This window comes from Seriola lalandi, unplaced genomic scaffold, assembly GCF_002814215.2.
Source record: "Seriola lalandi dorsalis isolate HSWRI2012SDOR001 ecotype SW California unplaced genomic scaffold, Sedor1 jcf7180002054511, whole genome shotgun sequence".
NCBI lineage: Eukaryota > Metazoa > Chordata > Actinopteri > Carangiformes > Carangidae > Seriola > Seriola lalandi.
Genome location: NW_019525064.1, coordinates 847835 through 873875, shown reverse-complemented (window position 1 = coordinate 873875; position 26041 = coordinate 847835). Strand labels below are relative to the sequence as shown.

The window sequence follows — 26041 nt, the reverse complement described above, 5'->3', positions numbered from 1 at the left end:
CCTCAGCAGTGGATCTCATAGGCGATCTGAGAGTCCATGAAGAGGCCTGTGTGGTTCAGAAACATCCCTTCAGCCTCTGATGTGATCACAGGCTCCGCCTCCCCTCCCTCCCCCGCCATTCTCCTCATGGTCCGTATGTCTCCCTCCTGCTGCTGCTGCTGCTGCTGCTGCTGCTTGTTGGGGGCCAGAGTGGGAGTCACGGTCTGGCCAGGCCCAGAGGAGAGGGTGTGGCTGGAGGTGTCGGACGGAGCGGGGCAACCCAGGTTAGTGGTGGTGACAGCTGTGGGTGGAGCAGGGGGCAGCACAGGCTTGGCCCTGTTGAGGACGTACATCTCGTGGCCGCGCTCGTCTCGGTACTCCTCCAGCTGGGCGAAGGTGGTGGGGCCGTCAGAGTAGTCGTTCACGTATAGGATGCTCTCCTCCTGCAGGTCAGAATTCACCTTCGTCACGTTTGTGGTACAGCAGTTCACAATATAATGGAGAAATGAGAGGTTTTAATATTTTACAGAGCTGAATCAGTGGAGGTCAGAATATATCAAGTCAGGTGAGAAGGTGCTAATCCATAAACAATTGGTCTCCAACAGGTGGTCCCGAGCTACCAGAAGCTCCGCCCCTGTTATAGAGGAGCTCACCCAAAGCTTCAGAGAATATAGTCTGAACAAACCAAACAACAAAACTTCACCCAGTAAATCTGCTCCAAATGGACTAAATCAAATTGTTTTATATATTATATATAAGAATATAACTATTCTTTCTTTTTTTTACTCTGATGCTTGCTATTGTCTTTTTTTTGTTTTTGTTGTTTGTTTTTGTAACGACACACTTTGTAACATGGACTGGCTGCCATTAGTAAAGAGTCCATGTGTCAGAAAATAATTTATTTAATTAGTTTGTTTATCGTAGGTTTAGTTGCAGCCTGAGTCAGTTCTTGTAATTTACTCTTGAACAGACAAAGAGACACACACCTTCTCAGCTCCGTCAGCCTCCTTCTCTCTGTGGTGGTGTCGGCTGTAGATCATGGCGACCAGCAGCAGGGCGGTCAGAGCCAGCAGGGAGATGCCCACAGCGATGGCGGTCTGAGTGGCAGCTCCCAGAGCCTGAAGGCCATGCTGCCCAGAGCGTACAGGGGTTCCCGGCTCACGTCTGAGCCCAATGCGGGGCCGTGGTTCCTCAGCCGGGGCCAGGCGGGGGAGTATGGCGAGGACACTTGGGACCACGAGGCCCAGATGGAGGAGGAAGAAGATGAGGAGGAAGTGGATGAGTTGATGGCGAGCTGGAAGGTCACCCTGGCCACGCCCCCTGCATTCCAGGCTTCGCATTCATAGAAACCTGCGTGAGCCACAGTCACATTACTGAGGAACAACATGCCGCTGCCGGTGTCGGGGTCAAAGCGCTCGCCCTCAGTCTTCTGCAGACTGACTCTGCCTTCCTCTGAGGGCTCCTCCGCTACGCCCACTCCACCTGCTCCAGCACCCAGCTCCTGAACCAGGCCTCTGGGAGCGAGCACCACTTTACCCTGGGACGCCTTCCTCCATGTCACCTGCAGAAGTATTCAGTGTTTCCTGATCAGACGGCTTCACTTAAATGATCAAAAAACAAACATCAGACAGTAACATCTGTTATCAACCACTTCTTGTTTGTTGCTGCATATGGTCACTATCAAACTTCATGTGAAGCCATCAAACCAGCCTCAATCTGAGTTTTACAGTGAATATTCAGCGTCGTAAAAATCGTGAGCAGCTTTGTGTGTGGAGCGCTCTGTAATTACTCTGCTCGGAGTGGCCCTCAAAATACTCTGCCTCACTCTTGGCTCCTGCTCACTGCAGAGAAAATGAGGTGAAAACGGCCTGTGAGAACAAGGCAGAGCGACATTCAGACACAGCATGAGCTCATTCAAACCTCCAGGGAAAGAGGTGAACGCAGAGGAGGAGACGCAGATTTGCGCTTCATGTTGTAAAGACACATTTGCTGCTTTTGTTGAGTAAAAAGAGAAATTGGAGCTGTGTGAGTGCACGTCTGTACAGACACAGGAGCAACAGGGCGGCCGGGAGGGAAATCAAAGAAACCACTTGAGTTCCTGATAACTTACTACCTGATGACCCCTGCCCAAGGACCTCAGATTGCATTGTGGGTCATCGGCGATCAACACGTTTGAAGCAACTGGGAGCCTGAGCATCTAAAGCCTCAAATGTTATCAGAATATTCAATCACTTCTGTCTGTTAAAAGCTGGTGGTGTTTTAGAAAAATGGGAGACGAGCAGTCTAAACAAGAAGAGATTAAATCATGGACGAGCTCCAATTTAGCAGATTACTTAGAAACACTTCGACATTTCATGAGGGAGATGTTGCACACTGTTGTAGATAGTTGTGGTTAAACCCATTTAACCTCTTTAGATATATAGGTATTATTAAAGTTCCTCTCCAGACGAGTAAAAACTCTGTAAAAATCCTCTGCTATGATTCATATTAAGTTAAACATATTTTTCACACATTCAAGTGGAAAAAAAAATCTAAATCTGTGTCTGAAGCTCATCTACTTTTACTTCCTCATTGAGAAATCTGGATCAGGCCTTGAGCCCCGCCCACCACCTGCTTGCTCCAGGTGGACAGTAGTGTTGTTTTTAGCGGCCTGTTTTAATTTTAGTTTTAGTCTAGTCTTTGTGTCAATCTGTCATTTTAGTTTTTATTAGTTTTAGTCACGTTCATACTCTTTTTAGTCTAGTCAAGTTTTAGTCGACTAAAAGTCTGAGCATTTTAGTCTTATTTTAGTCAGAATCATCCATGACTATTTTAGTCTAGTTTTAGTCAATGAAAATTTTATTTTAGTCTTTCTAGTAATGCAATTCTGTTTAACCCAGTATAGTATAAGTACCTAGTAGTATAGACAAAACCAAAATTTTCTTTTAGCCAAACCCACAACACATTCTGTTTTTTTTTTTCCACCTCTATGTAATGAAAGTGTGTCCAAATGTCATTTCGTCTTTTTCTTCCAAAGAAGAACCCCGACTGGCTGCCGGCCATCGGTCCTTTTCTCTGTCTTTAGTCTCGTTTTTATTCATCAACAATATTGCATTATACATTTAATTATAGTTATCATCACATGGCCGGCATTTACGTTGCGTCTCTCGTCTCGTGATAAAGGTTCGTTGACGAAGATATTTAGTCATAATTTTCGTTGACGAAAGCAACACTAGTGGACAGGTGAAAGAGCAGCCACATGTTTGAGCCTCAGTCAGACCCAGACTCAAAAGAGGAGTCTGTTGAGACCAGAACCAGAGACTAGCAGGCGGATCAGAACGGTTCGCATTATTAGCATCTTTCAGGAACGGTTGGTGCAATTAGCATCTTTCAGGAACGGTTGGTGTAGTTAGCATCTTTTATTTACTAATCTTCAGGTGATGACATGCAAACTGCCACTAGAAGCAAAACCAGCGTCATGGAAACTGCTGGAAGTTGTACTTGCTCACTTTAAGGATCCCTACCTGTGGACGAGGGTACCCAGAGGCATGGCAGGACACCCGGAGGCTCTCCCCCAGCCGCACTGCCAGCCTCCTGGGCTCCAGCTGCACCAGTGGAGGGATGCACACCAGGCTGTTGAGGGGGACCTCCACCAGGCTGAGGTGGGAGAGGCGTGGCGGCTCAGTGCAGACCAGCCGACGCTCTGCGGAGCTGAGCAGCCGCTGCCCCGCCTCGTCGATCCAGCTCCTCAGCCAGTGGAGAGCGCAGTCACAGCGCCAGGGGTTGTCTACAGCAGAGCAGAGGACGGGAGGTTAGCTTTGAACCTCTTGATGCTGAGACAGTGGACGTCCCAGTCACTGGCTGAGGTGATAGGATGAAGACACGTCCGTGAAAGAAAGACATGGTTTGAGACGAGTAAACCAGGTGTTAATGTGTTTGTGACGGGTTATACATTTTAGACTGACCTCAGGAAAACAAGTAAACTGCACTGAATGGATTGAAAGTTTGGGAATAACAGTAAGAACAGAGAAATGCATTGACTGGACAACTGCAGGAAGAGTGTTACATAAACTGCTTCAGGAAAATTCTGTGGAGAAACGGTTATGTGTGAGTTACGGGAACAGGTATCCCTGTTTTTATATGACTTTTACTTGCCACTAGGAAACATGATTGCAGTCTGGGTTAGGTTGGATCAGTGTTATTATGGGGAAAGATGGTAAAAGTCAAAGCATCCCACCTTGTGCTTCAGTCACTGATGACTTTTTCAGTATTTAACCAAGAGCTTAACCTTAACCAAGAGGTCTGAGTCGCCTAAACAGGACCAGAAAGAGTAATGATGCTTTAGTTTCAAATATTGTAGGAAAACCAGTTAAATAAAGTGTTGTAAAGCTGAAGCAGATCTGTAGAGAGAACGCGTCAAGGTTAGCAGACAGCTGCACAGACCCGAAAGCAGACACAGGTAGATTCAAAGAAGCAGATTTTAATACAAGAAAACTGGGTTATATGCAGCAGGGAAGAACAACTGGAGCTCAGGCAGGAAAAAGAAAAGAACTGGAATCTAAACAGACGATCTGACAGAGAGGGAGGGAAACACAGACCCTGTTCATACCGGGCATTAACACACGTCTCCAGTCATCACATGTGCAAGTAAACACACACGTGTGGCTGTTTTTAGCCAATCGAACTATGATGAGTCTGTTCTCAACGTCCTTGTGTGTGCAGTGAGAGAGAGAGAGAGAGAGAGAGAGAAATAAAGTCTTAGTCATTTGAAATAGTAAAATATTTTCAGTTCGTTATGAAACTGTGTTGGGAGTAATTAGACTGTGGCAGAGGACGTCAGTAGAGGACGCAGGACACATTTGCATCTCCACCTGGAGCCGGTGTCACAAAGACAGACTATGACTGTGTCTTCGATCTAACAAACAGTCAGACTTCAGTTATACGTCTGAATTCATCCGTTGCACTAAGCAGTTTAGTTCTTCACTATCTTTAGCCGGACGGCGGAACAATGAATTCTGGCTAAATTAAGAAAGAGCATGTTTGTCTTTCGGAAGAATTCAACAGTTACAAGGACGTTTTACTTTCAGTGAAGAGTGAAACAATAAAAAATAAAAATATGACACTGTGGTTCCTTCTCTTTGCTCTCTCCATAACAATGTTAGCAAACCACAAATTATGAGCCATGTTTTTCTGCTTATTGTTGTCGGGTGCTACTGGTCAGAACCGATGTCATTGATTGTTACCATGGTAACATTAGTATTAGACCTGAGTAAGCCTGGAGATAAGGTGTCTCATTTTTTTGGCTTAACATGAGTCAGTCTTTATTTGTGTGAAACAGTCAGACATTAGACTGATCTGTGATCTGGACCAACACTAAAGACCAGTCTGAGATATCCGGCCTCTTAAATCTGATCGTATCTCCTGAGATGAATATTGATGCAGGTCTGACCATCGCCACAGAGACTAAACTACACAAGGGAGGCAGGGTAGAGGGAACAGGTAAAGCTAATTGCAGGCAATCACATAGGTGGGAAAACAAAACAAGATACAAACACAAGAAGTAAAACGACCAAATACACAACAGGTAGGTGATTACAAAATAAAACAGGAAGTCACTGAATGGGCTCGTTTGAAGTTGTTGCTGCCAAAGGAGGTTTGAGTTATTAAATGGTTGTGTCCAATAAAGACAAAAAATGTTTAATGTTTGTGTGTTATTAGCTTAAAAGACCAGTTTCTAGGATTTAGGGGAATCTATTGGCACAAATAGAATATAATGTTCATAATCATGTTTTCATTAGTGCATAACCACATGAAACTAAGAATTGTTCTGTTTTTGTTTTCTAATGAGCCCTTCATACTTACACAGGGAGCAGGTCCCGTGTTTCTACAGTAGTAGAGAGCCTTTCATGTTTTTACGTTACCTGAAAACCACTGCTTGGAGAGGGAGGGGTGAGGGGAAGGGTATTCAGTTGGTCGCAGTCTGCAACCTCACCACTAGATGGCACTAATTCCTACACACTGGCCCTTTAAATGTGTTGTGTTTGTTCATGTGACTTAGAGGGAGATTTGATCATGTTTTATGAACAAACTAATCTAGAAAATCATTTGCAATTATGCAAAAACACCAATTTGCAGTTTTAAGAAAATTAAAAAGACCGACATGACTTTCATTTGTCTCAGACCAGGTTTCATCCCTAATGCTTTTACAGTGACATGTACGTCAGAAATCCAGTCTCACCTGTGATGCGCAGCACCTGCAGGCTGACAAGAGGTCGCAGGGACGCAGGGCCGATGGTGTGAAGATTATTCCTGCTCAGGTCCAGCAGAGCCAGAGAGGTCAGGCCAGCCAGAGCCTGGTCTGCTAACATGTCTATACTGTTGTGCTGCAGGTGGAGCTCCTGCAGACGCTGCAACACGGAGAAACGGTACATGTGATCCACAGAGCTTCACATACAGCGGGCCGAGCAGGAAGTAGGAATGAGTTCATCATGAGGTCATTACACATGTGCTCCAATGTGCCTTACCTGTAATCCACGGAAGGTGTAGTCCAGCAGGCGTGTGATGTCATTTCCTGCCAGGTACAGAATGCGGAGGTGTTCGAGTCCATGAAACATGTCAGCTGTGACCAGGTGGATCCGGTTTCCATTCAGAGCCAGCTCCAACAACTGACCCTGGTTCTGGAAAGAGCCGGGCTCCACTGCTGAGATGGTGTTGTTCTGGAAGAGGAGGAACATCAGACGCTGACTGAACACAAATCTTTGCTGCTGGTCGTTGCTGCAGCTGCAGCTTCTACTGCTGATGCTGCTTTTACACTATACCACCATATTTACTGCTTTAGTGCTGTCTCTTCTGTTTTGATCTTTTCCCGCTGAAACAGCAAATCTGACTTGGTTAGAATTTATTTTTCAAAATAAAGTAAGTGAGAAAAACATGGAGAGGGACTCATCTGTCTGTCTGTCCAACTTCCTTTCTCGACATTTCACTGTATTATATCACTAATTTGAAGCTTAACCTCAGCACTCACACCAAACCCTGTGTGTGTGTGTGTGTGTGTGTGTGTGTCTGTGTGTGTGTGTGTGTGTGTCTGCTCATTACCTGCAGATACAGGTAGTGCAGGTGCCTCAGCAGGATGAGGTCCTGTCGACGGATCTGACCAATCACATTGTCCTGGAGGAAGATGGTCTGGACCAAGAGAAGACGAAGGGAGACTTCTGCTCAGTATTGGTGAATGTGTCAGAGAATTATCACATGTGCTAAACTGAACCTCATAACTCCACATGCATGACTTTCGGTTGCGTATCAGCTGAGATTAAGGTTTAATGATATGCAAAAAAAAAAAAAAATCATAGTGTAATTGTTTTGGCAAATATTGCAATAGTGATTTGAGTCACAATTTCAGGTGGAGTGATTGTTTATTTTCTCTGAAAATTTAAAAAATGATGATGATGTAATTTTTGTTGGTCTTGTACCAAACAATCATGTTCCTTTACGTCTGGAGAATATGATTTGTAGGCCGGGGCATCTCTGTAGCTCCACAACGCAAATTGCAGCTCCTGCAATTAGGATATCGCACTCGGCTATATTGCGATTTCGATTATATTTCGATTAACTGTGCAGCTCCGGTTGAGATTGATTGTAACATCCTCGGTGATGTCAGTGAGTGTCCTCCTTCACTGCAGCCAGCCTACCTGTGTGGATGGAGGGACGTGTTTGGGGATGTCCCTCAGGGCGGTGGAGCCACACTCCACAGTGAGGCTGTAGCAGCGGCAGCTCACAGGGCAGGACGGAGACGCTCGGCCGGGAGTGTGGATGGACACGAGCAGCGTGGAGAGAAGAAGCACCAACATCACAGCCATCACACCAACGCACAGGCCTGAGGATGAGGAGCGATGAGTAAACACACAGGTCAGTCACGATCAACACTCTGCAGTAACAACGGAGCTCAGAGTCAGAGCTGGTTTTGGCCAAACAATGAAAAAAAAAAAAGAAGTGGGGTAGCTCAGGGGGGAACAGTCAGTCCCTTCTACAGTGATACAGCTGCAGGACACAGGGTATGACCTGTTTTGACCTCTCAGTTTAAAACCTCACAGATAGTCAGGGTTGTGTTACGTTCAGGTTACCTCAGCAGACTTGAGTTCAGTGCAGCAGGTAATGTCTATAGAGGAGAGCTGCGCAGCCTCAAAGACACCTCGTAGAGTTGGAGTTTTTCTTTTGGCTCCGTTATGATTTATAATTTCAGTAAATTACCTCTGCATATTAATAAGATATAAATCACCAAAATTAATCATGATAATTCTGGTATCTGTATTGTGTTGGTTTATTGAATTCTACCTCTTTACATCGATGGGAATAGATCTTACAATTAAAACTGTGTAATTTTTGACTCGTTCAGTTGTGACTCCTGGTCCTCCGTCTCATTAATGCTGAATAAGCTAAACTCCACTGAGCAACATTATTCCCAATCATTTTCAGTGTCTGTGTTTAATTCTGGCTCCAGTACAAGATGCTCTGATTTTATATTCCAGCACTTCAGTAGAACCCAACATAGTGTATATGTAAGATGATGAGTAACAATAAATGTCAATGGAGAAATGTCAGATTTGTTTCAGGTAATTTAAAAACAGTGTCTCTGTTACTTAGTTTGAGTCCTGACATCACTCATATCTTGGTCACAATTATTTATTAACCACATTTAATGGATCATTGTTTATGTTAAAATGTGTTGTGTGTTCTTTTGGTGTATTTGTGTGTTTTTAAATTGCCCCGTAGGGACAAAGAAAGTTTCTTGGATTGAATTGAATTCCTATTATATACAGGACGACTCTGTACCTTTAACTATTTGCTGGTATTCTGCCATAAAGTTAATGGAAACAGTCTTTCTGTTTGTATTCAGTGGCTGCTCAGCTTTTCTGCAGAGTCTCTTCTGAGAAGTTTTATTCAATCCACCAAGGACGAACATAAACTTTACAGGACGCATTAATGTCAATGTTATTAACTATTCAAAATATTAAAAATGCTTTCAGTGGAAATGTTTTTGCCTGCTCAGGGAAACTAGAATGAAATGCAGCCAAACTCAGACTGGCAGAATGAAAGAAGTGGAAGCAGCCCCTTAAAACCACACACTGTGTGAAATTGTCACGATTTAATGGAGACGCTGGAGACGCACGCAGCTACTGTGCCTCAATCTAATGTTTTACAAACATTACAGCAACACCGTGACCACGCTGAAAATGTTCAGCATTTAAATTGCTGAAAGCAGTTTTATTTTGTCAGAGGGAACATATCCGCCTCTCATACATTTAGCTGTGTCTGGATTTTAGATTTCAGAGCAGAGGTTGGTTCAGGTCAGTTTCCTCCAGTTTCAGTTTCACAGCCTCTTTAAATCACACTGTTTACACTGAAACGCTGAGCTTCAGTCACATGACCTTTATCTGTTAGACAGCAGAAACAGGGTCAAGCAACATCCTGTTGGCTCCATCGGTAGAAAGAAGTGTGACAGGTCTGAACACAAGCAGACAGACGATCAGATGCACACAACTGCTTTAAGTGACGGATGTTTACAAGAGACAATTTGTGAGTAATCATTTTACTGTTGACCTGTCTGACGAGTGATGTAACTGACAGTTGTTATAACTGAATGAACCAACATCCACAGGTGAACTGTACATTTCTTTTAAGTAGTGCATTAAAAAGTATTAGCTAGAACCCAACTACTTTAGACATTTTCATGTAATCTTGAGAAGATTTTCACTAATAAAAATAAATAAATAACGAATGATAAATAAGGCTCAGGAAACCCTAAAGAACTAGAATTACCGCCTCTGTTGTATTCCTCCAACCAGCCAAGTTCCAGCAAATATGATATTAATCTCTCCTTCCTGAGTTACAGCATTCACCAATGTTTTTGCAGAACATTATGATGTCAGTGACATTGACCTTTTGGATACGAAATGTCATCACTTAATTTTATCCTTATTGACATTTGAGTTAAACTGTGTCATAATTAGTGAATGAATTTGTGAGTTATGGCCAAAAACGTGTTTTGTGAGGTCACAGTGACCTTGACCTTTGACCAGCAAAATCAGTTCATCCTTCAGTCCAAATGAATGCTTGTGCCGAATATGAAGACGTTTCCTTGAGGCGTTACTTAGATATCACATTCACATGAATGGGAAAACATAATGTCGCTGCACAGAGGCATAAAAAAAAAAAACTACAGATCGATTGGAGCTCAGGATTTGTTTGTCATCTTGCACACACTGTAGAGCTGTGTTAGTTTGTAAGAATCCAGCCTCTGATAAAAACTACTATAAATCAAAGCTCTGTTGGATATTCATACCAGTGTGTGAATCACTGTCGCCATAGGAACATGAAACACTGGCCTGAGGACTGATCTGTTCAAGGCCTTTTCTTTATTTCTCTTGCAGCTGGACACCTGCAAAGCATCATTCACTTAAGGGTACTCCTGCTGCTGTTTGCCTGAACACTGCTGCTCTCTGCTTGTGTTTAAACCAACAGCATAATTTCAACAAAGCAATGACATCTGATAAGTTATTTCTAACATCTGACATAAGATGAAACATTAATGCAAAATGCAGCAGTAAATTCTGACAGCCTTGGAAAGACAACACGAAGCTAGTTGAGTAAATGGGATGTGAGATACAGTGCCATCAAAACTGTCAGCAGTAAAACATCCCTTAATCACAACCACAGCAGAGGAAAGGTCTACCTACACACACACACACACACACACACACACACACACACACACACACACACACACACACACACCACATTTATATCATTACATATTTATATCAAAACCAGGTTTTCTTTCCCAATCCAATCATGTGCTTTGTCCCTTTCTCATGCCGACACATAAATACATGTACTGCACTTATATAACACTTTTCTACTCAAGGTGCTTTACACTTTATCACATTCACCCATTGACTCACACATTCATACTTCACACCACCGACCAGACCACCAGCATCTAAGACCAAAAAAATTTGCTTGCGTTTTCATCAAGGTGTTACGAAGCCCAGTGAACACGGCCTCCGAACACACGAGAAATACAACTGAATAAAGTTAAAAAACAATCCAGCCACAACCATTAGCAATGCTGACAGTAAGCCACCTAGCTATAGCAATGTTTGCCAAACAAATTCACAATAAGGGTAGCAGAAAGTTAGCTAACGTTACCATGCTACTATAGCTAGTCACTAGTGAAAACAGGCGTGTAAAATTATGTATCCAAGTAACTTATGAATTAAGGAGAAGAAAAACCAATTCTGAGTCAAGCTGGAGCCTTTAGCAGTTCAGTTCACAGGGTTCTCCATCTTGAAAGAAATAACAGACCGGCATTGGCTCCATGGTCAGACAGGGAAAGAAATTCAGCCTTGGACTGATCCACACGAATAACACACAGAGAGGGTTGGTAAAGACACTGACGGAGCTGGTAAAAACTTTATGGATGTTCTGATGATCCACCGGCCGACCTGCCATGACCTGTCTGCCTGTTGGTCTGATCTCTTTCTTTGGCCTTTTAGCCCCCAAAAAAAAGGTTTCTTCGGGAGGAAATTCTAGAAGGTCGCATTCACCTGAACGCTGCACTGCATCTCACCTGTGGGCGGTCCCTGTGTGTTTATAAACATGAGGAGGGACTCACTAGCATGCGCTGCTCAGAAACAGAGAAACTCAGATTATATCACATGAGGAGGGAAGTGACTTTTTTCTCCGCACTGGATGCCATTAGTCCACTATAGAAAATAGTTGTTTGCTGCTGTATTATTGTTTAACATCTCATATACAGTATATAACTGTTGACTAAGTCATAATTGAATTGACATATTTCTGAAAATGTCAACAAAAGCTGAACATTACAAACTTAGAAAACTTTGCAGGTTTACCTATTAAAGTAGCTACTAAGTGTATATGGTCATTTGAATATGGTGTAAACTGATGCAATTATTACAACTATTAACTCTGAATCGTTTGAGATCATCTGCTCATTTTTGTTTCAGCATTTACTCCTGTGATATTTACGACAGAGTATTAGGGTCACATTGAGGGGAAAAAAATAAAGTCATAATATTACAAGAATAAAGTCATTATATTATGAAAATAAAGCTGTAATTTTAGGTTCTGTTGTTTTAGAGGGGAAACATCAGAAGCTTTAAAATGTGGAACGTGGAGCATCCTGTGAATTTCTACTTTAGGTTTCACAAATAAGGACATACTTCATCCTTATCTCATCAGCAGCAGCAGCAGCATCAGGACATTGAAAAGATTGTGTCTATTCTATTGTTAGACAGACAAATAGCAGCTGCCAGAAGCAGCTCAGGCTGACAATGACTGTCCTTTCACCTGTTTGAATGGTTGTTTGTAATATTCCTAAAAATTAAATTTTTTCTTTCAAAATCTTATATTTTTAATTCTTGTAATATTATGACCTTTTCCTTGAAATATTATGACTTTTTTCTCGTAATTTCATATTTCTTTTTTTCCTTAATGTGTCCCTAATACTCCATCATAGACATCTTTATATATCTTTTTATATTTTGGCATTAATTTACCATTTATTCAAGTGCTGGTTGGGGCCCTTTAAAGGCTAGGCACGGCCCTGCAGGTAGACTATGTTCACAGCAATCATTCCCATTGACCAATATGAACATACAGCATCATAAAGCCATGTGTCTTTTGGTTTGGTTAGAAATGCAGTTACTATAGTCACAGTGTAGGTAATCCTGAGAGCTGAGGTGAATATCCAGGCCACCTTAACAGACTGAGCCCACAACACACAATAAGAGTAAACAGTATCTGATCCCTGCACTGTACGTGCCCATCAGTGCTTAATGACCTCAGTGTAGAAAAACGTACAAAATGTACTTAGAACAACAGCCTGTCAGATTTACCTGTACTATCAGATCAGGAGGAATAATCCAGCCGCGGTTTATCGCTGTTTCATACCTCGCGGAGGGAGGATGGAGGAGAGTCCCACACTGATGTCTGCGCTGTCGACGCCTTCTTATTCCCGCTTTTTTTTCCTTCTTTATTATTATTTTTTTTTTAACACGATCCTAGTTATTCAGATTTATTCTCGGTGTTGGAGATGAAAGCAGAGCAGCAGCTGATGGATGTTTTCACCGCGGGCCCGTCGCATCCTCCACACGGAGACAGCGATGAAAACAGAGGGGGATGGAGCGACGACCAGCCGAACATCAGGTGGCGCGTCAAACAACGACAGCAGGCCGGACCGGATCCTGCAGGACCGACTGAGAACCGGGCTGAAACGGGTCAGGTGTCTTCGTTACAGCCCGACATCCAGCTGCTCTCCCACTCACCTCTCCCCCAGCGAGCCCTCTCATCAAAGTCCTCCCGAGGACCACAGTCAAGTCAAATGCTCCACCAATAGCGACAAGCGACAACACTTCCGCCCCGAATAATTCAGAATAAAAGCCTTGACACAAAAATCTAAATTGCGTATCAAATTTACAAACTCTGTTCAAGCAAGAGGATTGTAAAGTCCAGTCATTGTGAATCAGAATTTAAATAAATTGTACCTTCTCTAAAACTGAAGCTGTAGCTTTTTTTTTCACCACGTTCTTTAAAATGCCTCAGATTATTGTTTGAGTTCAACAGTAAAGTGATTAAATAAGGATTTGAAGCCAGACCATTTCACCATTTCGATTTATATTTTTTAAATTTCAGTGCTTGAAGTGGGAAAAAAAAAAAAAAAAAGTGCCAGTACTCACCTGTGCGTCGGTATAAATAATAGTTTTATCATGTATTATTATCACCATATAACATGTTTTACCTCTCCCCCTTTTAAATGTAACACGTTTACTCGGAGACATTTTAACTGACTAACTGTGCTTTTATCAAAGAACATTTTTACACAGTGATTTTACTTCTGAAGTAAAATGTCTTTTCAGCAACAGAAGTTCGTGACTGTTGACGTGCTGACGTGATGACGTCAGTGAAGTCCCTACGGCGGACGGTACGCAAGAAAAAGTAAGGGTACGCTGGAGAGTAACATAAAGAAGTGCCGGAACTGCGCACCAGTGCTACCGGTCCACTTCAAGCACTGTGAAATATGCCAAGAATGAAGAAGAATGAATACTAGAATGAAAGAAGCTGAATTATATAGTTGGTTTTACTATCCAACCCAATGAACACGAAATACAACATCAAGTCAAATACATTAATCTGTACATTAGTGACCTTTTTCCAGTTTTGCATATTTGTCCAAAATACCTTTTTTCTTTTCTTTCATTATTTGTGATGGATAATTTGTAATGTTTGTTTAATAAAAACTTTTAAAGATAAAAATGACCAAGAGTAGTCCAGACCATTGGATCAAAACTCAGTTGTGTCAATTAAAAATCAATTTACGGGTTCAAATCAAATCAAAGGTTGATTAGAACAGATAACAGCAGCCAGCAAACCTGTTTATTATTTAATTTATTCATCATCGTCACATCTGGCCTATAATAATATAAAATAATATAAGAAGTCTATGAAAGAATCCATCCACAGCCCTGTACGAGAGCTGTGAGTAGAGAAGCTGCCTGGCAGCAAAGTCACCACCCCGTCAGTGTTCCTCGTCACCGTCATCACCATCACTGTGTGTGTGTCTGTGTCTTTGGCACAGTTGGCTGCATGGATTCAGCTCAGTGACGGTGTCCTCTGTCACATGACGGTGCTCCTACAATCGGGCGTCCAGTGGCGGCTGTAACGGAATCACGTGAAGAATCACCGAGCCAGATGTTCCTGGCTTTGAACAAATACTGTCCTGCCATCCTCCAGAGCTGGACACAGTCCAAGCTGCATATTTAAAGAACTGGATTTTACTAACTACAACCAGAATGACAATCAGTGTTGGCGTGGTAACAAACAGAGCTTTGGGTTCTGAAGTGTCATGAAAAGAAGTCCTGGTAGAGCTTGGTCTGGATTTAGCGCTGCAGCTGACAGCGGGTTAGGACGGGCTCTGTGGGAACACGATGGGGTAGATTTGACTGTAATGATCCACAAAGTGGACCTCCAGGCCCTGGGTGATGTAGTCCGGCAGGTCAGAGAAGTCCTTCCTGTTCTCGGCAGGCAGGATGATGCAGGTCACACCAGCACGACGGGCCTGACGGGGACAAGAAACTTCAGTTCAAATTCTGGAATTAAAGCCAATCAGAACAAAGGAGGCTCTGAGCCGCTCTTCTGATTGGCTGACTGTTTTCTGAATGATCCAATAAAAATAAAGCAGATTTCAGGTCAAACACTCAGAGACACCAAATCCTGCAAGGTTGGATGGTGGGTCCAGGTCCAGGGTCCTGTCTTTCCTCCATGGATTCATGCTGTTGATGCCAAACTCTCACCCACAGAAACCCACATTCTTCTACCAGGCTACGTCACTGCGAGTTGAAGTTGTCGGAGGCGTGGAGTACAGACCCCTGCGCCTCATCTCTGCTTCAGTTTAGCAGCCCCAGGCTACGTTAGCTGCTACTAGCATAACTAAATCTCTGAGTGAACTGTCAGCAGTCAAGTTGGATTGTGGGTAATGAAGGTGTCTCTGGTTCTGCTGCACTGATTCTGATTATTTTATTAAAACTCTGTGTTCAAAGCTAAATCAGTGAAGTACTCTGTAAAACACTGTATTTGTTGGACTGTCAGTGTCAGAAGATTAAACCAGATATTAACGCTAAACGTGACACATGCAAGAATATGTTTTATTCACCAAACTGTTTTCTTTTCTCAAATCTAATCTCATCACTCGCTCCATGTTTCACAGCAAAACTCATAATGACGCTCTGATCCTCTGCAGTGAAGTAGACTGACAGATAAATTAAATGTTCAGCCATCTGTAAAGGAAGGTCTCGACCTGACCCTGTTAAGTGCCGAGAGATGATGTATATTATGATTTGGCGCTTTACAAATAACATTGAATTGAATTGAATTGAATCTGCTCCTCCATATAAACCATGACTTTCTACATTAGAGCTGAAAAGAAAAACTTTTATTGTTTTTGGGATCCATTTGCGCGTGTGTGTGTGTGTGTGTGTGTGTGTGTGTGTGTGTGTGTGTGTGTGTGAGATACTTACAGCGATAGTTTTCTCTTTGATTCCACCCACTGGCAGTATTTTGCCGGTCAGTGACACCTCACCGGTCATGGCTACGTTCTGACGCACGGACCGGTTGGTTGCCAGGGACAACAGCGCTGTGACAATGGTGCAGCCAGCACTTGGTCCGTCCTTAGGAGTTGCCCCCTAGAAACAAATGATGACAAGTTACGGACGAACACGACGGCAACTTTTGGCCCTTCAGTATCACACAAATCAAGTCTGTTGCGCAGCCATTAAAGGAATAAGTAAAAAGAATAAAAAGATTTATCAATAGTAATCAGTAAATCACTTATTTACAGTACTGTATCACCATGGTTACCTCAGGGACATGCAGGTGCAGGTGGGAGTTGACCAGGAAGTGATTCTCTGGTTCGTGGTTCATCAGAAAGGCTCTGGCAAAGGTCGACGCAATCTTTGCACTTTCTTTCATCACATCACCCAGCTGACCTGCAGAGGAGCACCGACACCTTTAACTTTAACTTTATGCTCTGTTCAACAGCTGCTGAAGGTAACAGACCAGTACACCTGCACTGACTCACCTGTGACCTCCAGTGACCCCTCTCCTTTAGGGTCGTCTGTTCCAGAGGGACGACGCAGCGACGTCTCAATGAACAATGTCGACCCGCCTGCGGACAGTTACTCAGGATGTATCATTTTCTATTGGTGTGTGTGTGTGTTTGTGTGTGTGTGTCTGTGGTGTGTGTGTGTCTGTTGTGTGTGTGTGTGTGTGTGTGTCTCACCCATTGCAGTCCATGCCAGCCCCATCACCACTCCTGGTGGGGTGACCTCATACATTCGATCCACCGTGAAAATGGGTTTACCCACGTAGTCCTGCAGGTTGTCAGGGGTAACAGTCACTGACGTGTGCTCACCGCTGACAATACCGAACGCCACCTTACGGAAAACCTGCCGCACAGATGGAGAAGGGATTACTCATATTACTGCGCAGTTCATGAGAAATTATGTTGAAGACTGACTGGTTTCATTTAGCAGCTGGTTTCCTGTTCCTGTCTGACCTGTACCAGCAAACTGCGGACAAACACCAGCGACCCCTGCTGGTCCGATTACAGGACGACGCAACGGCAGGTGTCAGTCTTTGTTACATGCAGCGAGTTCAGTTAAGATCTCTGCTCTGTGCTCGGAAGCTCTGGTTCTTTACAGGTTCTTACCTTTTCCACTTGTTTCTGCAAGTTGCGGACTCCAGACTCCCTGCAGTACTGCCTGATGAGCAGACTGAGGGCGTCAGAGGAGATGGAGGCTTTCTCCTCCGTCAGACCACACAGAGAGCGCAGCTGAGGCACCAGGTAACACTAAACACACACACACACAGGAGAGAAATTAAACGAATGATGTACTAACAAGGCATAAAAAAAACTTTACCTACCACTTAATACCATAACTGTCACAAAACATATTCTGCTATTATTAAAAATATATAAATAAGAATGATCAAAATATCACAATTTATACATCAAAAATAATACATGCAGCAATATTTTATTTGAAATCAAAAACTGGGCAGAGTTTGGTGTTACCTCGGCGATAGCCAGCTTCTCCTGCGCCACATATCCAGACACGTTGATCATCTCCATCCTGTCTCTGAGAGGCTCTGGGATGGTGTCGGTCACATTGGCCGTGCAGATAAACAAAACCTTCATCGGAGCAGACAGAAACAAGCAGGGTTTACAAAACAGAAGCTTTCTCCTCACAGGATCTCTGGAGCTCAGCCAGAGTCACCGTCAGGCTCTTCCTGTCTCTGAGCTCGGCAGGCAGCTCCGTCATGTCTTCCCACATCACGTCCAATCAGCTGAATCTACCACAGGTGGACTGTAAAAACCTGAGCTGAATACTTATGTCAATGTCATATTTCAGTTTTTCCTTTTTAATAAATTTGAAAAAAATTATCATGGGGCTGCAACATAACAAACGTGAAAGGTGAAGGGGTCTGAAGACTTTCTGAACACACTCCTACCTTTGACAGATCTACAGGAACATCCAGGTAGTGGTCGAGGAAGTTGGCGTTCTGTTCAGGGTCCAGCAGCTCCAGCAGTGCGGAGGATGGATCGCCCTGGTAACCGCGACCCATTTTATCCACCTGGTAACGACACATCATTAATGATCATTAGCATCGTCAAATAATAACATGACAACGAGCCGCAGATTATTCTCCATCATGATGATCAACAGAAGCAGCACACCGACCTCGTCTATCAGCACCAGAGGGTTCTCTGTCTTGGTTTTCTTCAGGCACTGGATAATCTTCCCTGGCATCGCTCCGACATAAGTCCTCCTGGAGACATACACACACACACACACACACACACACACACACACACACACACACAATTTAGAAAATAATTTCCCTTATTTCTTTAAGTTGTAACTTGATATATAAGTGGTTGAAAAGTGAGAAAATTTGAAAATTGTTATTGTTCCGATAATCGAATTTCAGCCAATAACAATGTCTGATAAGTAGGGCTCCCACACACACACACACACACACACACACACACACACACACACACACACACACACACACACAGTATATATACTCATATACTATTCGTGGGGACCCGTCATTGATATAATGAATTCCGTAACTCTTCATCCCAACTTTAACCATCACAACTGAATTCTAACCCTAACTGTAAAACAACAACTTATTCTTCAAAAAGTCTTTTAAACTTGTGAGCTCCAGCATTTTGGTCCCCACAAAGCTGTCGGACCCCACAAGTATAGAGGTTTTTGGACCCCACGAATATAGTTAAACAAGGACAAACACACACACAAAGACAGACTGAAACTTAAAACTATCTTAAACTCGAGTCGTGATGTTCGATCCAGCAGTATAATAAGTTTCTCTAATGATGTCTGAAGACTATGAACCTTGTTATTACAAACGAGTTTACAATAATTTAATCTAGAGATGGTGAAGTTTCTCTAAACCCTGGTGTTGTATTAGAAAAATAAACTTTTCCTGCAGCTACCAGAGGTAGAGCTCTGCACTGACAACGTTAGCTGCCCTAAGAGCCCTCAGTAATAACGGCAGTATAGACGTCCAGACCTGTGTCCTTTAATCTCAGCCACATCGGTCATTCCTCCCACGCTGAACCTGAAGTACTGTCTGTTGAGGGCTCTGGCGATGGAGCGAGCGATGGAGGTCTTTCCCACACCCGGGGGACCGTAGAAACACAGGATCTTCCCCTGGGTGGAGCCACGCAGCTGACTGACGGCGATGAACTCCTGCACAGACACAGAGACAAAGTCCGGTTCAGTGTGTGTGTGTGTGTGTGTGTGTGTGTGTGTGTGTGTGTGCGTGTGCGTGAGCGTTTGCTAACCAATATGCGTTTCTTAACATCATCCATGCCGTAATGGTCTTCTTCCAGAACAGCTTTGGCTCTCTCCAGTGATAAGTTCTCCTCACTGTTGGTGCCCCAGGGCATGCTGGTCAGCCAGTCCAGGTAGTTACGGGTTACACTGAAACACACACACACACACACACACACACACACACACTTGTTGTTGCTGTTTGTTTGTTGTTGTCAGTTAACAGGAAATTAAATGAAACCTCCGACACAACAGGCAAGTGTTCAGAGTTTCAGTTGGAAAGTTTCAGTAGTAACTTTGTCACTGTGACTGAGACCCGTGGTGCATTCGATGACATCCTTGATGTGTGTGTGAGCCGCAGCGTTTCCTGATAATCAAAAGTCTTCATATAACTGAGGTAATCGGAGAACCACCGGTTCGATTCCCGGCAGGTTGGACTTTTTGCGGCATGTCATTCCCCCTCCGTGTTTCCTTACGTGCTTAAGAAGAAATAAGTGAGTCTGACATCATGACATGAGGAATCGTTTTCCATCACTGTTATGTGAACTAAATTTCACATCATTCTGTTTAGTGGTTAGTTCTGGACTCAGGTGTTCCAGACTAGTAGGACAAAAAATAAGACTCACTTGAACTCTGACGAGTGGTTGTCCAGCAGCGCCAGCTTGTTGAGCTCCTCGTTGATCACGTCCATTATGTGCTGAGGGACGGTCCGGTCCTTGAGTCTCTCTCTGAACTTCTCCTCGATCGCTTCTTTGTCCTCTTTCTCCAAACCCAGCTCCTGAAAACAGCCACACACACTTTGTTTTAATGGATCCAAGTCCAAGTCCTCAGACCTAGTCCTCAGTCTTGGTCCTCAGACCTGCTGGAGCGTCCACCCATCAGGACAGACTCAGGAATCTGCTCTACCTTCTTGATGATCTTGAGCTGCTCCTGTAGCAGATACTTCCTGTGGGTCTGTTTGATCTTCTCCTCCACCTGTGAGCAGAGCAGGGACACAGGTGAATGACGGCGGGTGGATGAACAGAGCAGTGGCTGGTTAAAGCTCATACATGTTTGTCAGTGACCTCTGACCTCTCGGCCCAGTCGCTGCTGCAGTTTACTCAGCTCGTACTCCTTCTTCAGCAGGGACAGAGCCTTGTAGAGACGCTTCGGGATCTGCAGAGACACAACGACAGGTTTCAAAGGCCTGGAGCTCACTGCACCTTCTACAGCTTCAATGGAAAAACCTCAAACTAAAGATATTAACATCAATATTAGAACGAGAGAGAGAGAGAGAGAGAGAGAGAGAGAGAGAGAGAGAGAGAGCACAGCTGCTCCCCTGAATTGTCGTCTGCTCACATTGATCTCCTCCAGGACGTCCTGCAGCTCATGTGACTCTGCTCCTGTCAGAGCTGCTCCCATGTCGCTGAGGTAGATGGGATTATCAACCACTCTCTGACCAGCCTGCATCATCTGAAGGACAGACTCTCTGAGAGAGAGACACACACACATACACATTTCATTTTAGCATCACTACATGTGGATTCCCTTTGTGAACCTGCTGTCTTTAGTCAGAGAACAAAACTACAAAGTCCCAGCCACTGATTGGTGATTTAACTGCTGTCTTAATGAAACACGTGATAACTTAATAATAATAATAATAATAATAATAATAATAATAATAGCCTGAAGTGTTTTTGCAGAACATTGTGATGTCACAGTTAAGTTGACCTTTGACCACTGGATATAAAATGTCATCACTTCATTTTATCCTCATAGACATTTGAGTTAAATTGCGTCATAATTCGTGAATGAGTTCCTGCCAAAAACATGTTTTGCGTTGTGACGTCACAGTGACAGAAGTGATGAAATTCCCTCTGGGCGTTCATGATATACTGCATTCACAAGAACATGAGATCACTGAGACCTTGACCTTTGACCTCTGACCACCCAAATCTAATCAGTTCATCCAAATCTAAACAAATTCCCTCGAGTGGTCTTGAGATATCACTTTCAAGAGGCCAAATAAATGTTTTGTGAGGTCACTGTGACTTTGACCTTTGACCTTTGACCACCAAAAATCTAATCGATTCATCCTTGAGTCCACGTGAATGTTTGTGTCAAATTTGAAGAAGTTCCATTGAGGCGTTACTGAGATAACACGTTGACGAAAACGAGACGGGCAAACTGAAAGCAGTAAACCTCTGACTCTGACTGTGTTGAACAGATACAAAATACTACGAAACACTGTATAAAATATAAGAAGAAACTATTAAAGGAAACCTGTGGTGTAAGTTCAGATCCAGCAGCTTTTCGCGGTGACGACCTTCAGTGCAGCTCTGCATCATGTAAATAAAAACCAAAGGACGAGGACAGGTGGTGACAGAGGACTGATGTCTCACCTGTAGAGGGGGTTGAGTGCAATGATGTCCCTGATGGTCTTCACTATCTCTGCTGTCAGCGCCTGCACGACAAACACATCACAGCGTTTCCTCTTCACTCAGATCTTTGTTTAATGACGAATGAACACAGAATCAGAAGTGACTTAGTGAAAATCACCATGTTACCAGCGCTAATGCACCACACACACTGTAATGTATTGTTGTTGTTGTTGTTGTTGTAGTTGTAGTTGTTGTGTACCTTGACCTCCTCGGTGACGGTGAACTGCTCGTGTTGAACATTATCCACTTCCACCATCAGGATGTTGGAGGAGGGAAGAGGCAGCAGCTCCGGACTCAGGTCTGCCTCTGAAATCTGAACGACAACAATAAAGTTCAAATCACGTTCAAAAGGTTTCACCACGACTGAACTGATGATGATGATGATGATGATGAAGCTGTAACAACAACATTCACATGAGGATGAGGGAAGTGACATCACTGACAAATGGAGGCAGTGTGAAATGTTAAAATGTCCCAGGTTTTGTTTATTTGTTGACACTGAGTTAAAACATCCTCATGTTCCACCACAGCTGGATTAAACAGTTCAGGGACACCAAGGCAAAACTAATAAACACCCCGGCCCCAGACTACACCTGAAAGCATCATCATTATTTAGCTGGAGCCTCCGACAGGCTCAGAGAATATAGTCTGAACAAACCCTGGATGTGGAGTTCAAACTTTATGCAACACAACTTCACTCAGTAAATCTGCTCCGAATGAACTAAATCAAACGCACAGACACAAACGCTCTCTTCAGCACCAGATCATTATCGGTCAGCTGTCAGTCACATGAGTCACTGTCAGGTTTGTTTACATCAGATCAGCTGTAGGCCGCATGCAGTGACAGAAACTCTTCTGATAACAGAACAGATAGAAACTCAACTTTCCCAACAAACAGGAAATATGTTGCCATGGATACAGTGAGTTAACTTGTTTACATTTTGGAAAATAAAGTTTAGTGAATGATCTATGTTTAACTTCCTGTTTGTTGTGAACCATTGATGAACTGATATCTATCACTGATCACTGAGTGAGGAGCTTCTTCTTCTCTGGTGTCTGATCAGATCTGTGGAGGTTTGTTTACAGTGGTGTTTTCATGTCTGTGTGTTCGGCTCTCACTGAATCATGACTCTGATTTCTGTCTGATGTGAGTTTCAGATGTTTTTGGTAGAAAATGTGAGTGTTGGATGTTGATATTTGATGATTTGTTGAATGATCTTCTTCATCTGATTTGGTTTGGAGATCAGTTTGAGTGTGTTTTGATACGATATGTGAATAAATGTAAACAGTAATATAAAACATGAGGAGCTCTCAGAGGTTACAGACCGTGTCCTCCAGCTGCTCTGCCAGAGGCCCCGGTTGGTCCTTGCGGCTGCGTTTGGTTTTGCGTCTCGGCGCAGGTTTGGGGTGGGACTCCGGCTCAGACTCTGACGACACGGGGGACGTCACATCCTCCTCGGGCTCCACCTCCAGCTGCCTCGTGATCCGGATCCTGACGGGCCAGAGAGTGTACTGTTCATATAGCTGAGGTCTACACAAGCTACAGGCATCAGCGTGCCGTGGAGAGCAGAGTCTACACATTTTCATTCACCACAAACCACCAGAATAATTCTCGCATTTCAGCAGAGGGGTTTCTAACCTGCGATGGCCCATGACAATCATCCTCAACTTGTCTCCCAGGTCCTGCATCTCATGAATCTGAACAAAGGTCCCTGTGGAGTAGACGGCATCCAGAGACTCCACCACATCGGACTCGTTACTGCGACACACGGAGACACTCATTACTACAAAGACATAACACCGGACAACTTGAAATACTCCACAGACTCCGTTACTCTGAGGTGAAAATACACAACACAAATCCAAACATATCACCCGTGTGAGATAAGTGACATTCCTCAGAGTCGGGTCTTTCTTGTAGCTTCGTAATTCGGCCCAAAGTTTCACCTTTTTGTTTAAGTCTCTTGGATATCATTAACACTTCGTGGATCTAAAACACGAAGAGTGTGAACTGCAGCAACAGTTCCTCTCTTTCTGCCTCATCGCAGCAGAAACAAGCAGCTTCGTGACTTTTCAACAAGTGCGTCCCGGCCGGGTTCGTCACTTTTCATTGTCCCCTGGAAACACCTCTGTTGTGTTGTGAGCGTTTGCAGCTCACGTGTTGTCACACCGATGAAGATGTTTTCTGGATTTGCTCGTGTTTTCTAAAGATGCAGTGCGTTGAGCTCTCGTAGCTCCTTCATCTGAGTTATGTTTCCACTCTTAGATTCAGCACTTACAATTCAAATGTAATTTTATCTATTTTCATTTAGTGTAATTATTTTATTATTTGTTCACTTATGTATTTATCTTAGATAACGTTCAAATCCATATACCTATATATCACCTGTTTTATACCTGTGAATGTACATTAATATAATTCTAGCAGCACTGTTACAACAGTTTTCTGTACGTACAACTTTCCACGGCTCAATAAAACATATTTTAAATAGAGAGACATGCACAGCGGGCAGCATGTCACGTCCCACAGTGCAGTTCACTGATTCCTGCAGAGTGAAGTACTGACAAACAGTAAAGTGGATCACATCGTATTTTAAACTGATCTGCAGAACAAAGAGCGAGTTGTCAGACGTACTTGTCGTCTCTCTTCAGGAAGACTCCGGCATACGGCTGAGCCAGACGCACCTTCCTCCTCAACAGCTCCATCAACGCTTTGTTCTTCACCTGAAAGACACACACACGCACACGCACACACACACACACACACACACACACACACACACGCACGCACACACACGGTTAGAGCTGTGGTCTCGGTGGGTGTAGAAATGGCCACACAACAATTTTTCCAATTTCTTGATTAAATAAAGCGCCAAATAGAGAGAGAGTCCACTGATCAATCATGATCATGTGCAGAGGACAGATAAGAGACGTGGAAGTCAACAGTCTCTTTTAATAAAACCTTAATAAACAGCTGTTTGTCATCAGCTGTCTGCAGTGTCCCTCCACAGGCTGTAACTGTGGCCTGACCAAGCTGCACACACAAATTTAAATCAACCAGTGACGAGTCATTATAGTTTAATTAAACATCCTGATTCATCTTATGTTTCACTGTTGTATTACAAATGTAAAAAGTGGAGGTTTCGTCGTCCCTGGGGGAGCTATGACCCCCCCTGCATCCAGGTCTGACCTCCACAGGGTCTGAACAGCGATTTTGTAAGATTGCATCATCTCGGATCTTTCGCGTCCATGAGCCGTGTTCTTCCTCACCTCTATGATCTTGATGAAGCGGGGGAACACCGGGTTCCTGCTCACGGCGATCAGCGGCACATTGGGAAACACCTCCGGGACCATCATCGGGGTGAGAGCCGTCATCTGAGCTCCGCTGTACGGCACTCCACCATCTCCCCCTGACTCCTCTCCCCCGGAGCCCGCACTGTCCCCGCCGTCCTCCCCGGAGAAGCCCGCGCCGCTGGCCTGGTTCCCGAACATCCTATCCTGGAGCGTGTAGGGTCGAGAGGCCGGTGTGAGGAGCCCGGTTTGCCCACGGAGAACAGCACATCCCCGGATCCACCGGTGCGGTCTGACGGTGAGCCTGCAGCCCGCTGTCATTGCTGTGCTGACTGGGATGTGAGAGCAGCGGCCGGCGCTGGTTCTCAGTGAGGTCCCGGTGCTGGTGTAGAGCCGGGGGGGCTGGAGCCGGCTCAGGGTCGAAGGACCGGTGTGGGGGCCGCAGCTGCTGCCGGACCAGTTCAACTTCACAACAAGAGCCGAGTTTCTGTGCAGCTGTCTACCAGCGCCCAGCATCTTCATGCAGGCAGCCATGTTGATCTGGAGCTTTCTACAGCGTGTGACCGACCTTCTTCCGTCAACGTTTGATGACGTAGTGTTGTCCGCATAACTTGATGCAACGTTTCAAGGATAATGTGTATTTTGCAATTACGAAACTGAGAGTATTTGTCATTTATCTAATGAATCGATTAAATAGTTTTGTTTATATATAGAATATTATAAACCACACATACAACAATTCAAAATAATAACTGGACACTATATTGAATCATTACATGGACTAAACAATAAAGTAATTAAAACATATTTCCCTGTAATATCTCTGTTTTCTTTCATGGTACCCTTATGTATATGGTTTGTTTCTTTTCCTTTTGAAATACTATTGTTTATTGCTTGTGTTTATTTATATGTTGCATTTATTTCCTTTTA

The 26041-nt window shown here is 43.9% G+C and overlaps 2 protein-coding genes across 2 annotated transcripts; both read right to left on the bottom strand.

The window, feature by feature from the left end:
• Positions 1 to 2: 2 nt before the first annotated feature.
• Positions 3 to 13433, bottom strand: LOC111660137 (leucine-rich repeat-containing protein 24-like). Its single transcript, XM_023413277.2, is given in 9 exon segments — positions 3 to 422; positions 966 to 1099; positions 1102 to 1540; positions 3483 to 3745; positions 6197 to 6365; positions 6483 to 6674; positions 7054 to 7140; positions 7647 to 7831; positions 12876 to 13433. Coding segments are annotated over 8 exon segments (1872 nt in total). The 5' UTR covers positions 7815 to 7831; positions 12876 to 13433.
• Positions 13434 to 14098: 665 nt separating this feature from the next.
• Positions 14099 to 25687, bottom strand: lonp1 (lon peptidase 1, mitochondrial). The gene is made up of 21 exons (XM_023413344.2): positions 25091 to 25687; positions 24456 to 24544; positions 23460 to 23579; positions 23147 to 23312; positions 22020 to 22133; positions 21782 to 21843; positions 20739 to 20868; positions 20472 to 20555; positions 20307 to 20375; positions 20027 to 20178; positions 19412 to 19550; positions 19138 to 19316; positions 18276 to 18363; positions 18046 to 18168; positions 17609 to 17725; positions 17243 to 17383; positions 16814 to 16979; positions 16613 to 16699; positions 16393 to 16520; positions 16053 to 16217; positions 14099 to 15094 (listed from the first exon to the last, which is right to left on the bottom strand). Exons 1-21 carry the CDS (start codon positions 25643 to 25645, stop codon positions 14939 to 14941), a joined length of 3030 nt encoding a protein of 1009 aa, XP_023269112.1. The 5' UTR covers positions 25646 to 25687; the 3' UTR covers positions 14099 to 14938.
• Positions 25688 to 26041: the final 354 nt, after the last annotated feature.

What these genes read in the sequence shown, in the direction of transcription:
- lonp1 (XM_023413344.2), bottom strand. Translation starts at nt 25,645, where the DNA reads ATGGCTGCCTGCATGAAGATGCTGGGCGCTGGTAGACAGCTGCACAGA. An exon ending in TTCCTGAAGAGAGACGACAA is followed by an intron (nt 23,580 to 24,455) that starts GTACGTCTGACA and finishes CGTGTGTCGCAG; the next exon opens with TAACGAGTCCGATGTGGTGG. An exon ending in ATTGTCATGGGCCATCGCAG is followed by an intron (nt 23,313 to 23,459) that starts GTTAGAAACCCC and finishes CTGGCCCGTCAG; the next exon opens with GATCCGGATCACGAGGCAGC.